Source organism: Crocodylus siamensis, chromosome 2, assembly GCF_052110815.1.
Source record: "Crocodylus siamensis isolate JL-2025a chromosome 2, ASM5211081v1, whole genome shotgun sequence".
Taxonomy (NCBI): domain Eukaryota; kingdom Metazoa; phylum Chordata; order Crocodylia; family Crocodylidae; genus Crocodylus; species Crocodylus siamensis.
The window spans coordinates 169,080,634-169,096,899 of record NC_143396.1 but is presented as its reverse complement, the minus strand read 5'-3'; the positions used below and the strand labels follow the sequence as shown (position 1 = coordinate 169,096,899).

The 16,266-nt window shown below is 57.4% G+C and overlaps 2 protein-coding genes across 6 annotated transcripts in view; one reads left to right on the top strand and one right to left on the bottom strand.

Annotated features, from left to right (window-relative positions):
- Positions 1-11,369, top strand: part of CLCF1 (cardiotrophin like cytokine factor 1) — a 52,719-nt gene extending 41,350 nt beyond the window's left edge. For 2 of the 5 annotated variants that reach the window (XM_090032192.1, XM_090032191.1), the window contains exons 2-3: positions 2,621-2,787; positions 7,197-11,368. In XM_090032192.1, coding sequence (XP_089888318.1) covers positions 2,621-2,787; positions 7,197-7,700 — 671 coding nt within the window. In that variant the 3' untranslated portion in view covers positions 7,701-11,368. Of the gene's footprint in view, positions 1-720 lie in introns of those variants that run through there. The other 3 variants (XR_016440186.1, XR_016440187.1, XM_090032190.1) reach the window with 2 other exon arrangements.
- Positions 11,370-11,519: 150 nt separating this feature from the next.
- On the bottom strand, positions 11,520-14,660 carry LOC149871226 (glycine-N-acyltransferase-like protein 3). Its single transcript, XM_090032193.1, has 4 exons — positions 14,624-14,660; positions 14,412-14,519; positions 14,127-14,253; positions 11,520-12,203 (listed from the first exon to the last, which is right to left on the bottom strand). Exons 2-4 carry the CDS (start codon positions 14,502-14,504, stop codon positions 11,968-11,970), a joined length of 456 nt encoding a protein of 151 aa, XP_089888319.1. The 5' UTR covers positions 14,505-14,519; positions 14,624-14,660; the 3' UTR covers positions 11,520-11,967.
- Positions 14,661-16,266: the final 1,606 nt, after the last annotated feature.

Here is a 16,266-nt window from a genome sequence, read left to right as displayed (position 1 = left end):
CTCGCCGCGGGGGGCCGGGGGGCCGGGGGGAGGAGAGAGGGGACAGGGGAGGGGGGGAAGATGGGGAACAGGAGGAGGGGGAGCAAGGGGAGGGGGAAGAGGAAAGAGGAGTGAGGACAGAAATGGCTGGGAGCAAGGAAACAGAAGGAGGGGACAGGCAGCTGATGGGCGAGGTGGGATGGGGAGGAAGGGGATCTGGAAGCAGAACCGGCTGGTAGGTGACTTTGGCTGGCCCACTCTGTCTGGCCCCTCCCCGCACCGGGTTAGGAAGCCGCAGGCTCTGCCAGCCTCCTCAACTCTGGAAAATAGCTGTGCGAGTGCGACACACTTTTTCAATTAAGAGCTGGCAGGAGTGAGCGCTGGGCCCGCTGGCAGGGCGCAGAGGGGATGAGGAGGAGGTGATGCAGCTGGGCAGGGGGGAAGGGGCCTGCTGGCTGCCTGTCACCTCCTCAGCCCCTCCCTGCCCTCAGCCCCTTACCCCTCCACTTGGGCAAGTTCCAGTCACTGAGTCTACAACACATCCAGCAGTTTTCCACCATTCATGTAAAGGATGACTATGACATCAGAGAGGCCTCAGCCAATAAGTGGGTAGTTTAGGATGACTTATTAGCATGCTGCCAAATTATCGGCTGCTTGGCAGGAGCAACACTGGAGATTGGCACTATGAAGTCACAGTCCTGATGTCATCTCTGAATCAGGTGACTTTATTCTTGTCACTTCCCATGTAAAGGCACAGGGGCAAATGGCATGTCAGTGCTGTCAAGATGGGGCGGAGGAAATGGATTTATTAGATTTGCTGCCATCTGTTGAGCTGAATTGGAATTGCTCAGCTGTGTGTCATAGGCCCTGTACTTCTGATAGCTAATGAGGATTCCCCCTTAGCTCACTGGCCAAGACTGGATTTCAGGAGCTGATGTCTCCAAATTTTGCACCCAGGTTTGCTAGGGTGGTTGGAGCAGGGATGTTGATGGAGGCTTGGCTGGCCACAGTTTAGCTGAAATAGCTGGGATGCAGTTATTTCTGGGGTGAGGAGCATCAGTTGGTTTACACACAGATCCTTTGCATAGTACAAGGATGGTACTTCTGGGATAGGTCCTGGCAGCTGTATGAACAGGTATGCCTCATCCAGTTTTGAGTCGCAGGGTTCTCTGGGATACAGCATGGCTGCCGTTCCCACAAGGATCCAGCACATATGAAGTTGCACCTGCCTCTGGGGTGGGGCATGGCACTGTGCAGCAGGCTAGGAAAATAAATGAACCAGGCTCCTGTTTCTGGTGCAGGAGGTGCAGGGAAGCAGAATGTAATTGCCCAGGTTGGGATGGGTGCAGGGTGCGGCAGAAACATCTGACTGAGGCAAGGCTTTGCAAGATGCTCTTTAATGAAGCGTACAAGTGGCCTGGGCCCAGGTTTGGTGTCTCATGGGTGATTCATCACAGGTGGGAATCAACCCCCTCCCAAGCAGGCTCAGCCGGCAATGGGACTGGCTGAGATGCTGTCAGGATTCACGTGCCGGCATGAGTAATGGTCACGTTCCCCGCACGGCCATGAGCCAGCGGCCTACGCAGGCACTATTCCCTACCGGTTTCTTTCTGCCAAGCCCAGCAGAGCCCCAGCAAGATGCTGGAAAATCTCACTGCTCTGGAGCCAGAAATCCCAGTCCTTGAACCCTGTTGGCTCCCAAACCCCAGCACCCATCAACCTGCACCTCTCGCAGCTCCTGAGATCCTGGCACCCGTCTGCTCCTCAGGCTTAGATTTTGTAGATTTTCATGGTCGGTCTTCTATCTATCTTGCCTTTGAGCCTGGTAGCTCGCACCACTCTGAGCCCAGCAGGCCCTGAGCCCAGCCTTAGGCTGAGCATTGGATCAAATCACACTTAAGCCATAAAAAGGCCTTTGCTTTTTCCTCTGTGGCTGGGACCCAGCAGGGATACCTGGCCCTAGGAGGGAGAGGGATGGAGCAAGCCAGACACACCTGAAAAAGCAAGTTAGGCCAGACAGGCCTCCATGACCATGTCAGCTGCTGGCTCCCAGCTCTTCCCAGTGCGGTTTATCACTTTTATGGCTTATTTGAAACAGGTGTGTGAGACACCCATAAAAATACCTGGCCCAGCAGCCAAGGCTGGCGGCTGTTCAGGGCAGCAGGAAGGAGAGTGAGTGACAAGGTGTTAGAGCCGTACATCTTGCCATGCAGGGCGCTGGGCTGGGGAGTAGGGCTAGCTCCCACCTTGCTCAATTCATCCCCTGCCAAATTGTCTTCAAGCCCAACAGGAATTTAGTCCTGGTGAGAGTCAGGATAGCTCCAGACTTGACTTCATGTCACTGCTGAGAAGGGGGTGGCGGGGGGAGGCTGGGCACTGCAGGCTGCACCTTCCCTGGTGCCACAGTACTGGGGAGGACAGGCTCAGCTTTACATGCTGCACCCCCTCACAGTGCCCCCTACTGGTTCTGCCCCATCCCTGGTATCCCCTTCTAGGCAGGGCAGGTGGGGCACTTGCAAGCTCCATTTCTTCCAAGGTATCATAATGCCCCCTGCTGGACATGGCAGGGCTGGGCACTTGGAGGCTTTCCCACTACCTGTTGTCACTGCCTGGCCTGAGCTCATGCTTGTGTTTCCTGCAGGAGATTCTTGGGGGATCTTTGCCTTCCTGTGTGCTGCACTCTGGAACCTGCCTGCGGTCCCTGCCCTCAACAGCACAGACGAGGCAGGTGCTGGCCAGTCCATCCAGAAGACATACGACCTCACCAGGTACCTGGAACACCAGCTTCGCACACTCGCCGGCACCTATGTGAGTACAGGGTAGGGGGCTCAGGCAGCTGCTTGGCCACGGGACTCCAACTCCCCTCCCCTTTCCTTATCTCTTCCCCTCACCCCTCCAGTCCTCTGCACTGCTCACTGCCCTGCTTTGCCTCCAGTGCACTCTGGCTCCTCTCCCCACCAGCTCTTGATGTCTGTCCAGTAAGCTGGGGGAGTGAGGCAAGCAGGGAGGAGGATTGCTCTCTCCTCCTCAGGGGGTCTTGGTAGATGAAAAGTCCTCCAAAGTGGCTCTCCCACTTGGGAAGCTGAGGGGCGGTTGTAACTCAATCCACCCCCTAGCCCTAGGAGGAGTGGGGATGACAAATGACTGAGGCATGTTCTGTTATAGGATCCACTCCGCATGGCACTGATGAAGTCTGCAGCCGAGGTGGGGGGCTGAGGCAGAAGGCAGTATTGCACAAGGAGCTGTAAATCCTCTGCCTCTCTTTTACTGGGGTCCCTTTCTCTTACCCTGCCTTGTTCTAAGTCACGCTGGGGACCTGGGGTTTACTTTCTCTGTCTGCCCTCACATGCCAGGCTTCATCATGCCCATTTCCCCAGCTCATGCTCTCCCCACTGCATGGCTCTAGTCTTGGCAGGGTGCCTAAACTGGTGCCTCCTCCCTGTCCTGGGGCACCGGGGAAGTCTCCTTATGTTTACACTCTGTTGTGCCGTCTCTCTGTGGAGTGAGGTGAGGCTCGTGTGTCAGAACTCGCCTAGGCGCTGCCCCACCCAGGCCATGCTCCACTGCGCACAGAGCAGGCACACAGCCACAGCAATGGGGATAGCACTTCCATCAAACCCATCCAGCCTGGGATCTCTTCTCCCTGATCTACCAAATCAGGCTCATACAGCCTGGGGTCCCTTCCCTGTGGTGCCTGGGCAAGGTGTGCTGTCTAATCCCGGATCCCTCCCATGCAGCCCATCAGAGCTGACCAGTGACCTGCTCTGGCCCAGTGCCTGGAAGACTGAGCATCCCGTACTCGTTATCCAACCTGGCTGCAGATAGGGAAACCCTTCCTGCACCTTCCAGAAACATGAACCATCCCTACCCTTCCACATCAGTCTTGTGTCAGAAGGATGATGTGGGTGACTTTGGGCTGGTTGGCCCAACACCAGTCCTCAGTAGGATGATGGAAGGGCTGACACAGAACCCATTCAGTGAGTAACAAATGCCAGTGCGAGTAGTTGTATGGAGCCTTATCAAAGCAACTCGGTGTCACGTTTTAGGTGGTTTTACAAGTTTAGCTGATAAAGGCAACTGCATTTTGCAGTAGTGTTCTGAAAGGCATTTGACTTAGTATCATGTGATACTAAGAGTCCACCCCCAGACTCAAAGTGGCATATGAGAATTAGATTGGAAACCATCTCACCAATAGAGCCTATAAAGTAATTGAAACTAGTGATGTTCAATGGGGTGGGTGGAGGATATTTCTAGTGGGAGCTCTCAGTGATCAGCCCTCAGCCTAATGCTACTTGTGGATCTTTTAGAGAAAATATTAAAGCTGGGTTAGCAAAATAGGTGAGAGTTCAATTAGCAGTTTGGATCACTTGGTGGGACATATTTGAATGTAATGCCTGTTAATGCAGTTAGAGTCAAAGCCAGACTTCTTGGGATGAAAAATGCCAGTCACATTGACAGGCCATGGGCAGAGATGGGAAAAGACTTCAGGGTGGCAGGTGACCAGCCGGGTGTGACCCCCTAATGCAGTGCTGTTGTTCATGGATGATCCTTAGATGTAGCAGTGAGGGGAGTGTCCAGGTAGAAGAGGGAAGTGGTGTTACCTTGTGCACAGCACTGGTGAGCAAATAACTGGAATAGCATGGCCAGTTTTGGTAATCGCACTGGGAAAAACTAGAAAGGGGTCAAAATGCTACAAGCTTGAGCTGGTATCTGTACTTAGGGAAGAGAGGACCCACAATGTCTGAATGGCCATATATGAGCACCTCCATGGGGAGACCGTTTCTGATACAAAGGGGTTCATTCATTTAGCAGACAGGAGCAGAGAGAGATTCAGAGGCTAGAAAGGGAATCAGCAAAACTGAGCCTGGAAGAGCGCACAGTTTTAGGAGTTTTGTGCGAAGAATTTTGCAGATGTCCATCCAACCTGTATTTGGGAGGAGAGAAGCAGAGGTCCCAGGGCTGCCCTTCTCCCATCTCTTTGCCTTCAGTCACACATATGAGGTACATTCCCCCCCCTCATATTCCTGGGCCCACACCACTCTCTCCCTTCTTCCTCCATCTCTTTGCCCTGTCACTGTTTCTGTGCCAGTCTCCCCCACTACCCGTCTCTGCCCACCATCACAGGGTGCTCACCTTGACCCAGCCTGCCCGTCTAGCTTTCACTCCAGCTCCACAGGATTGATGAAGAGAGACATCTGCATTTGCCCCCGGGCCATGCAGAGGAAATTAATTTGTCTCCCAAGCTTGTCAGATTGTTCAGATGCCCGCACTGCCCCACCTGCCATGCCCCCCGGCACCGACACACCTCTCTTCCGCTCCCTGCTTCACCCTGCCTGCCTACACGCCTGCCAGGGCTGCTCCTGGTGCCATCCTGGAGCATGGGGAATCCCCAGCGGTACATGGGATGGAAGGGCCAGGAGTTAGCATTTCTATGGATGGGCATGGGAGCATGTGTGTGTGGAAGTGCGCTAGGCAGTTTGTTGAAATGGCCCCGGGGGAGGGCACGTGCAGAGGATGTGCTCATGTGCATCAGCCTTGTGTTGTGCACTTGAATCACAATGTTTTCCCCAGCATCTCTCCCCTGTGCCATCACTGCTGCATTTCCTAAGTGTTATTGTCAATCCCTCCCCACCCCCTTGCATCCAGAGTTGGGCACTGCCCACACCCTTCCCGTCCTGACAGGTTGAGGGACCGCTCCCCAGCTCCCCCTGCTCAGAGGTGTTATGCTGCAGTGGCCTCATTTCACCTCCCTTTCTCCGCTCGCTTGTAAATTACCTCCTCCCCAGGGCTTGTCAGTTGACTCCTCCGGCTGCCTCCCAGCCCTGGCATTAGGGCCTCACCTGCTTGGGGCCTCACCTGCCCAGCACCCCCTCCGCTGCGCGTCATCAGGAGAGGAATTCCTCAGCTCTGCAGTGCTCTGGAGTGCCCTCGCCCTTGCCACAGGGCACAGGAAATTCCACTGCTCTTCACAGGGTGAAGGCAGCCCCTCCCAGTGAGGGGATCACACTCCCCTCTGCCCAACTTACCCGCACCATCAAGCTCTCAATGCAGCCTCGCCCCAACGTAGCTGGGAGCCAGCATCTACGCCCACATCACTTTTCCCAGCCCCTGCACTTCAGGTTCCCAAATCTTATAATGTAGTACCCACAACCCCAAAGAAGTCCTGTCCCCCTGCCTTAGCTCATGACCCTGTCAGCTCCATGTCCCAGGTGCAGGACCATGGGGGTCTAATCCTGCCAGTCCTTACCCCTGGAATCAGTTCAGGTGCATGGGTTGTAGGGTCTGATCCTCATGGCATTTGTTTCAGCTCCAACTAGGGAACAAGGCACCCAGTGCCCTTGCCCACTGCCACAGGATCCTGGGCATAGCAGCCAAATGAAGCCATGGCTTTCTGGCCCCAGCTCCCACCCTGGAGACCCCCTAACTGGAAGGGGCAGGTCAGGCCTAAGAGCTGAGCATACTGTGTCCCAGGGCCCCACTGGCCACAAAAGGTTGCCGACCCTTGGCCTCTTCTGCAGTGCCACCCCTCCTGCCCAGCTACCTCAGTGCTTCTCCAGGGACAGGCTCACTCCCATGACAAGAGGTCAAGTGAGCAGGCCTTATGAGGAGAGGCTGAGAGGCATGGGACTGTTTAGGCTGGAGAAGCGAAGGCTCAGGAATAACCTGGTGGCAGCCTCTAAGTATATAAGGGGTGTGCATCAGGAACTGGGAAAACATCTGTTCACTTGCGCACCCCAAGGGAAAACAAGGTCTAATGGTCACAAACTGCTGGAAGACCATTTAAACTGGACATAAGGAAAAAGGTCTTTACCATCCGAGTTTCCAGAGTCTGGAATAGACTACCCATAGAAGTGGTGCAAGCACCTACTCCGGATACCTTTAAGAAACGCATGCTTATCTTGCTGGAGTGCTCTGACCCCAGCTAACTTCCTGCCCCTTGGGCAAGGGGCTGGACCCAGTGATCTTAGGAGATTCCTTCCAGTCCTAATGTCTATGAAATCTATTAAATCTATGACCTTTGTAGGGGGACTCTGGAGGCAGCTGGGTCTTCCCCAAACTGGTACCCAACCACTGTGGAAAACCCCATTTATCTGGTCTTGTTGGCTCATCTATGGGCCTGCCCCCCACCATATTCTGGGCCAGCCTCTGAGGCAGAGGTGGCAGGGGCCCCACTGTGGGCAATCTAATGCCTGTCCTCTCTGTCTTTCCTGGTATAGTTGAATTACCTCGGGCCGCCCTTCAATGAGCCGGACTTCAACCCTCCCCGGATGACGAGGGCCGAGATGGTGCCCAGTGCAACGGTGGACTTTGAGCTGTGGCGCAGTCTGAATGACAATGCTCGGCTGGCAGCCAACTACCGAGCCTACACACACTTGTTATGCTACCTGCGTGGCATGGATGGGCAGGTGGCCAAGGCTGACCTGCGCAAAAGCCTGGGCCACTTCTGCTCCAGTTTGCAGGGGCTAGTGGTGAGCATCGCAGGTGTCATGTCCTCGCTAGGCTACCCGCTGCCTGGCTCACTGGGCAGTACTGACCCTGCCTGGGCCCATGGGCTGGGGCCTGTCAGCCCGCACAACGACTTCCTCAAGAAGATGGATGACTTCTGGCTGCTCAAGGAGCTGCAAACCTGGCTGTGGCGCTCAGCCAAGGACTTCAACCGCCTCAAAAAGAAGGTGCCCCCCGCTGCCGTCACGCTGCGCCTCGAGGCACAGGGCTTCTGACCCAGCGCCCCCCTATCCACCTACCCACCTGCCCAGCACCATCACGCTGCCCTGCCAGGCACGGGGCTTTGTTCCCTTCACAGGTTCTCTTTGCTTCCAAAAGGAGGGATGTGGCCCTTCCCCCAAACACAATCCAGAGCAGCAATAGTCCTCTCCCCTGCCAGGCAGACCAGCACTAACACCCACCTCTAGACTTGGGCACCTCTCAGAGTAGCATCATCCCCATACTGTGTGTCCAGTAATGAGCCCCACCTCTATATGCCAGGGCAGCATCAAGAGGCATTTAGTCCCTTGCTGCCTCCTGACGTCTTCCTCCATACTTTCCCCCAGCTCACTTCTTGGGACCCCCCACCTGTCCCTTCTTTCTTCTCATGCACAGAGGCCTGGACTCTTCCAGCCTTTTCCTGAGATCACAGGCTGTAGCACCAGCCCACACACTGAGGACCATGTGCTTGGCTTTAGGTCTGCCTTGGCACTGCCAGCCCTGCCCCCAAGGCCTTGTGCCCCACAGCACCAGGAAACTGGAAGGGGCACAAGCAGAGCTAGGCAGTGATTCCAGCTTCAGCCCATCGGAGCCCACGTCTCCCCCGGTCAGACCTTCAATGGGCGTCACTGCCAGCTGGATGGCACCACAGGGTAGGAGGGATTCAATGCAGGACAGGGTAGGGTTTCAAATAAAAAAGATGAGGGTCCAAAACAGGAAGGGGTGGAGTGTGAAGCAGGAAGAGCCAGGGTCCAAACAGGAAAGACTTGAAATGGCAATTCCAGCATTCCTCTAGTTATGATGCTGCTGCATCTACTGGCCCCACATCTTGTCAAAACACCTGTCTAGCAAGGCCTAGGCCACGTGGGGTGGGGAGCTAAACCAGGGAAGGGTGAGAAATCACCTATGCCCTCCCTTGACATGTGTTTTAACCACTCACACATCACGCCCCCATGCTCACGCCATGATGCGCATAGCATTGCCTTGAAGTTTACATTGTCACTGGTGTAGCATCAAGCAGGCATGGGGGTCTCTCCCCCTGGTGCAGGCCCCTGCCCCCCCACTCCACCTGCCCACACCCCAGGCCTGTGCAGAGGGAGGGGGCAGGGCCCAGCCCCCTCCCTCTCCTCTCACATTCCCCCCTGTCGGGTTGTGTTTCTCTTGGTTTGTCTATATTAATATTTATTTATTTGGAGATGTTATTTATTAGATGGTATTTATTGCAGAATTTCTATTCTTGTATTAACAAATAAAAGGCTTCCTCCTTGAGCTCGGCTTGCTGGCACCTTGCACAGTAGGACTGGGGGCTTACCAGAGCACTGGCACTTGTGGGTGGGAAAGGAGCACAGGGGGAGGCCCAGGATGCAGGCTTGGGCTTGTTGGGTGGCAGGACCAAAGGCAGAGGATGCCACCTGATATTCCCAGAGCGCGAGGAGGCTCCTCTCTCTGACCCCCAAGCCTGCCCCCTCCCAATCCATCCTCCAGTCCCTTCTTCTGGCACCCAGACCCTTTCCCTACTCTTAAACCCAGTTCATCTCCCTCCTCTGACCTGCCCCTAGATCTCCCATGCATTGCCCACATCTCTCAGACCACCCCCACACCCATCTGGCCCCAGACTAGCTCTGCCTCCCTCCCTTAGGACCAGGCACTCTGCCGTTGTACTCTCTATCTCACAGGTTGGCAGCACAGATATGAGGCAGGGGGTAGGGAGAGCGGTTGAACGAGAGACCTCCCATGGGGGGGGGGGGCTGTTTGTGGGAGAATATCCCCGGGACAAGGGTGTCACAGATCTGTTTGCACTCTCCACTGGGGAGCTCACCAACCTGCCATGCTAGGCAGCAACCACTAGGCCCAGCATGTCACAGACTTCTGGAGATTAAACAGAGTGCAGAGAAGTTTTGGGGTGCTCTCTAGCGTCATGTGCCCCCCCCACTCCTGAGAGCCGGATACCACAGTCCCACAGTCCCACAGCTTCTCACACTGCCCCAAAGCACAAGCACCCACACCCAGAACTCCCCAGCCAGAGTGTGAGCCTTAGCATTTCCAGCTTAACTCTCCAGGGGCTTGTAACAGATGCGAGCACAGGTGCACATGCATGCGTACACACGCACACATACACATTTTCTACACATGGGTGCTGAGAACCCCATTGCTCTTTACTTAACAGCAGAAGAAATCCACGGGTCCAAGGCTGAGTGCATTCCCCCACCTCACTCCCCTCACTGCTTGGAGGTGCTCTGGGCTTCTCTGGCCATAACTGGTGCCACGGCTGAACCAGGTCCTCTCTGCCAGGCCAGTCTGTTCATCTCTTCTCCTGCCCTGCCCAGGACTTCTTGTGGGGCTCTGGGAAACCTGGCTCAGTGTAGATGCCCCTTTCCAAGATCCTGGCTTCTTCTTCACAGCCTGTGGTAGCTCAACAATGCTGTTTGTACTGGGCAGCAGCTGCCATTGCTCGTAGCCACCCACGAAGATCTAAGGCCTCTGCCCTTGTCCCAGTCCCAGTGGCTATATAGTATCAGCAAAGGCAAGTGCAGAGGCACCGCAGACAAGACAGTTCCCATAGCAAGATCTGCACAGTGACCTCCCCAGGCCAATGCAAAATTCATGAGTCAGGCACAGGTGTGCCAAGCTGTGCAGAGATGCCGGGGATTGCTCTGTGGCACATGGTGGGAATAGGGAGTGGCCTCTAGAAGATCCACAAGTAACATTAGGCTGAAGGATGCTCACTGGAGAGAGAGGGTGGTGGCAAAGAGAGGCTCTGGCTTCAGTAGTTCCAGCCACTCTGTCAGGCCAGGGCAAACCTCTAGGTGCTGGACCTGCCCAACAGTGACCAAAGGGTCCCAGCCCAGAGGCCTCATCCACAAGATAAACACCAAGGCACTTAGAAGGTCAGCAGCACAGCCAGGAAAAGACCCCCCCCAACACAGCCTCTTTGCTCTAGCCCACTGGATCCCACTGTCCTCCCAGACTTGCAACCCAGGAGTCCTGGCTTGCAGCCCCCTTGCTGCAGCCAATGGGCTCCACTTCTTCTCATGATGCAAATGTCTTATAGTAGAGTGCAAGGGATAGCTCCACATGACACATGGAGGTTTGGGGGTCCCTGACAATGGCACTGAGAACACAAAGGGCTAACTAAAGAGGAAGCAATGCCTGGAGCATGGGCACCAAGCTGCCCTCCCACCTCATCCTCCACCCCTCTGCTTTGGGGTCTGCAAGCCCCTCCATCCGCTCCCCCATGCCCACCTCCCTCCTGGCTGGGGCCCAGGGCTGGGGTAGCAGGGGGCTATGGGTCAGGAGTGAGGGGTCCTGGCAGAGCTGTGGGGGAGCCCAACAAAGGGCCGGCGGGTTGGCAGCGAAGGGCCCTGGCAGAGCCATGTGTGGGGAGGGAGCAGGCGCGTGCAATGACTCAGTGCCCTGCCAGCCGCTTCCCCCCTGGACAGAGCCAGGCTGGGGCAGGGTCGCTGCCCCCTGCCATCTCCCTTTGTCTGCCCAGAGCCAGGGCTCCGGGAATCTGACTGACTCAGCCAGATTCCCAGCACGGGACAAAGCCAGGCGGCCCTGGGTCAGGGCCGAGGGAGGGGAACAGGCCCAGACCCCGCATGAGTCACTCCCAGCCCCTCAGTACCCCCCAGGCTGAGAGTTCAGGGCAGCACAGCCGCCTGCTGGGCTGGTTAACCCTTGTAAGTGCACCCTCTCGGTAGCTGTGCCATCAGCCTGAGCCCCGACCCACTTCCCACCCCAAGGGGAGCTGGCTGCAGCTGCAGAACCACTGCTCTTGCCTCCCTGGAAGTGGCTGCATCTCAGTGCCAGGCAAGTGGACCTTGTGTAAGTGGACCACAATATCTCACCTATTTCACTGCCAAGCAGGGTCTGAAGCACCCTGTGGCCTGGCCCAGCAGTGACTGCAGCCACATTACCCATCCACATGCGGCTGTGTTTAAACCCCATAGGTTTAAAAGCCTAGAAGTCTCACTCAGCAACACGCTGAGGCACGGGCTCACCTGCTTGAGCAGCACTGTGGCCTCATTCCTGATCCTACCAGAGTCAGCCATGGCTACCATGCAATGAATTGTTGCATCCCAGCAGTTGCTTCCCCTACCTTTTTTTCAGGCCAGCCCTCTATTACAAACATGCCATACACTGCTGCTGTCACAGGGTTGGGGGCTGCAGGGCTCTTAGCTCTGGGGTGGGGTGGGGCAGGGGCATCAGCCCATCAGCAGAACTTGTAACCCATCAGCCGGGGCACTGCGCACGAGGCTGGCGTTTAATCTGTAATCACTAGGGTTAAGAGTGAATGCTCCAGAGAAACACAAACAGTTCACACACCAGCAAGAGGCCGAGGCTCAAACAGGCCTTGGTGACACCAGGATCACGAGAGGAAGGTTTCCCACTGCTGCCCCAGAGACATGGCATTTCGTTAGGTGCTGAGATTATGGGGCCTAGTTCCTCAGCAAGGGGTGTGTTGTCCCACGATCTCCAGGGCTGTGGCACACAAGGGCACCCGGCACCTGATACTATGGCTGAAAAGGAAAAGGAGGGAGTGGGGTCAGGCCAGGACGAGAGCTCTGGGGCTGTTAACCCAGGATGGGTGCAGGCTATGGGACGATGCACAGAGCACAGCTCTTTTTGCCCTGTGCCTCACTTCCTCCTGGTGGTGCTGTGGTGGGCACCGGTGTCCCCTCCAGGCCTTGGCAAGTTATCATGACAATGGACAAGCACCCAGAGGCAGGGGCATGCAGGAACCGGCCTGGTGGGACCACCAGCCTATCCCCCCACCAGCCCCAGCAGAGATCGGGCGGGAAGGGGTTAGCTCCAAGTCCTGACTGTTTCCTCCCAGCCAGATCCCAGGCCACAGCTGCCGATCTGGACATAACAGCGACACCCAGTGGCCATGGGAAAACTAGCCTTGAGCCTGCAGGTGTCCTGTGGGACATCTGCTGCCTACCACCCTGTCAGTGCCCCTCACCCACTCCCCACAGCCCCCTGCCACCCCAGCCCTGCACTCCCCCACCCACCTGTGTCTACTGCCATCTCACAGTCTCCCCAGCTCCAGTCACACCTGCCCAGACCAGCCCTTTCCTGGTACCCCTTGCCCCATTCATCACCCCCCTGCCCACCCCAGCCAAGCACCTCACTCATTTCTACCCGGAAAGTCAGGCTCTGGGCCCCAGAACCGGGCACATAGCTCTGTGCTGTGGGCTCCTGCTAGTGCCCGGGTGCTGCGGTGGGGTCTGGTTTCAGAACCATCATGTATAAGACCCCAGGCTGGCTGCAGAAGCCGAGGCGGTGCAGGGCACCCAGGAAGGGCTTGTTCTCGGGCAGCACCCCACAGAAGGCGGGGAAGCCCTGGGCATGGAGCTGCCCCACCAGTGCCCCTAGCACCGTGCCCTGGTAGTGCTGCCCACGATAAGCAGGGAGGGTGTAGCCATGGGACAGGCAGGCAAGAGGGTCGGTGAGGGACCAGGAGACAGGGTGCCCATCAGGGCCCAGCAAGCAGGCGCTAGGGAAGCACCGAGTCAGCATCTCCAGGTAGCGCAGGCTCCTCAAGTTGCCCCCAAAGTCCCAGACATTGTTGAGCAATGCAGCGTGGGAGGGGGGCACGGGGGCAAGCGTCAGCCCCTCCTCCAGCCTGCAACACAGCCACAGGGGACAGGTGTTGGGAGGGGCAGGGGGGAGGAGAACCAACCCCCATGCCCTCCCCCAGCTTCTGGCATGGGGCAGCCTGGGACAGACCGAGGCTGGGAACCCCTGACTGCAAGGTGCCACGTAAGGGTGTGGCTGTGAGGTCCCCGCCTGCCCCGTCCATCACCGTCTGCAAGTCTTGGGGCCGCTTTCATCCTGCCTGTACCCTGCCCCCACCAGGCACTAACCGGAAGTGGGGCATGGCGGGTGGGTCTGGGTGCAGCAGCATCACATACTGAAACAAATCTAGGTGGATGTCCTTGGCCTTGGCCATGTCCCTGATAGCCTCGTACACCCTGTTCTGGAAGCCTGTTGGGGGTGGCAACATGGTGAGAGGAGCAGGGACCTGAATCCTGCCTGTGTATATAGAGGGGGCCATGTCCCAGGACAAGGAGTCAATGCCCCTCCACCCCCCTCCCCACAGCCAGCTAGGCCTGGCCCAGCCCTCAGGGGACCTATTCAGGCCCAACCCATGTAATGTGCTCCCCATGTGATCCATAGCCCCAGGTTCATGTTCTGTATCCCCTGCCCCCAATCCTACCCTGCCGCATCCACATCTGCACACCGCACCCCTCCATGCTGCACAGCTGGCAAGCTCTGCTCTGTAACCAGCCACCTAAACCCACGCTCCCCACCCTAGCAGCACCCAGAACCTGTATCCTCATCCACTGCTCCTCCACAAAGTTGCAAGGAGCTGAGGGCACAGGGCAGCACCACTGCCCCAGAGGGTCGCCCAGGGCATGGAGTGGGTGGCGACTTACTCTGTAGCTGGAAGGCCCGGCTCCAGTCCACTGCATCAGTCGTCTCTAGCAGTGCCTGCCAGGCCCCATCTTCCCGGCAGAAGGCTGCCTGCAGGTTGGTGTAGTAGTCGCCAGGGTCAGGTACCACCTGCAGCGGGCAACAGAGCACTGGGCAGTGCCCCAGACTGTCCGAACCCTCTTACTAGGTCAGGGGCACGGGGGCGCCCTGAGTGCAGAGGCCCATGGGGAGGGGAGGGAAGAGGCATGGGGAGCAGAGATGACAGGAGGGGCAGAAACAGGCCCCACCTCTCTGCGTGGCCGCGAGAGCACAACCTTGAACTCCGGCCACGAATCCACCAGCACCTCATGGCCAGCCAGGTTCCCACGGTTGATGTGCATCACGGCACCATAGACCTGCAGAGATGCAGAGATGGCTCAGAGCCATGGAGGGGGCCAGGATGGGAGCGGAATTAGAGCCAGGGATGGGAAGTCACTTTGGAGGGAAGAATTGGCTGAACCTGGGGAGACCAGTGCACAGGGAAGTGGGCCCCGCTTTCCTTCTCCAGCGGGGGAAGAGAGGGAGGCCTGGGGGAAGGGGCCCTCCCCAGCCAGGTCCTCTGACCCAGAGCGCAATTAACCCTTTCTCTTCCCTTCCAGCTCAGGCCAGGCCCCACCCATCACCTGGAGCCTCTCCAGACCTTTGCAACAGGGCACAAAGCTCATGTCACACTCAGAGCCGGCCTGTGCTGCCATTGGATAGATCCTGCTGTCTGCAGTGGGGAAGCAGCAGGCTTTTGTGCTGAGCTCGCACTTTGGAAAGCAACAGGGAGGGGGGCAGCACCTAGCACCAGGGCAGGCATGGAGCAGCTGTGGCCCCACACCCTTGGGGACGGCTCAGCCTCCCAGCCCACTGCCTGCTCTGCCCCCCAGGGCTGATGGAGGGCCCCCTCTTGTACTGTCCTGGGCGGGGTGTGAGGGGGGCTGTCACTCAGGCTTTAAGGGACGGGGCAGCCCAGCCTCACCGGTAGTGTCTCAGGCAGTCCTCACCGCAATGCCCCTTCCAGCAGCAGCAGCTTGGAGGAACAGCTAAGGAGCAGCATCGCTGGCTGGATTGGGCCCTTACAGCCTCCAATGGGAACAGTGCAGGCACCTGGGGGAAGGGAGACACCATGAACTTCCTAGCACTGTCCCTGTCCCCCCCAGAGAGTCACTCAGGATGTCACCCCCTCCAGACTTCAGAGAAGCCCATGGGGAGCCCCTGCAATAACCTGTGTACAGCCCGTCAGCTGCTGGTCCCCAGCAGTGTTGAGGCTGCTCTGGGCAGGGCAAGGGGTTCCTACTCACCTGCGAAGTCTCTGTCCCAGGGCAGGGGAGACCCTGGGCAGCACAGTGGCTATAAGGTGTCTGTGGGGAGCACTCTACCTCACAGTGGCTGGTCCTGCCCCCTGGGTCTCTGCCTCTGAGCTGCTGCAGCCTCTGATCCCAGCGAATGAACTATTAACAGAGTGTGTTAATCCATCTAGGTGGACATGGCCAAGAGCAAAGGGTAGTGGCTTCCTTGCAGCCACTTGAGGTGAGACATACCCCAGCCACGAACAGAGGCCTGAGGCCAGGCCGGGGGCCTGTGTGCACACACAGCACCATGTGTGCTTTGTCATGGTGGGCAGAACAAGAGCAGGGGCTGCCCTGCTCACCCCCTTCCAGAGATCATTGTTCCCACTGACATCCTCATTGACAGGCTGGGGAGGTGCCCACCGGCTGGATCAGGTGCACGACTGATTGGTGATGCTGGTCAATGGCTCGGGGTGGGAGGGTGTCAGGTGGGGGTTCCTCAGGCGTCTGTCCTGGGTCTCATGTTATTTGGCATCTTCACTGATGCTTTGGACAATGGGAATCGAGGGCAGGCTTGGCAAATTTGCAGGCAACACCAAGTTGGGTGGAGTTGCTGATGCCCCAAAGCATGGGGCTGGGATCTGGGGTGACCTGGAGAGGTGGCCTGTGATTGGTCGGGTGGGTTCAACAGGGATGGGGGCAGAGTCCTGCACTGGGGTGCAATGACCACACGAAGGGGTGCAGACCCGAGAGCGACTGGCTAGGCTGCAGCGCTGTGGAATGAGAGCTGGGGGTTGCAGCAGACCATGGCCTGGACATGATTGGCAGT

Excerpts from the sequence above, each read along its gene's own strand:
- LOC149871226 (XM_090032193.1), bottom strand. The coding sequence starts at position 14,504 with ATGCACATCAACCGTGGGAACCTGGCTGGCCATGAGGTGCTGGTGGAT. Across the intron at positions 14,254-14,411 it reads TCTCGCGGCCACGCAGAGAG|GTGGTACCTGACCCTGGCGA; the intron begins GTGGGGCCTGTT and ends TGCCCGCTGCAG. Across the intron at positions 12,204-14,126 it reads CCGGGCCTTCCAGCTACAGA|CCATAGTATCAGGTGCCGGG; the intron begins GTAAGTCGCCAC and ends TTTCCTTTTCAG.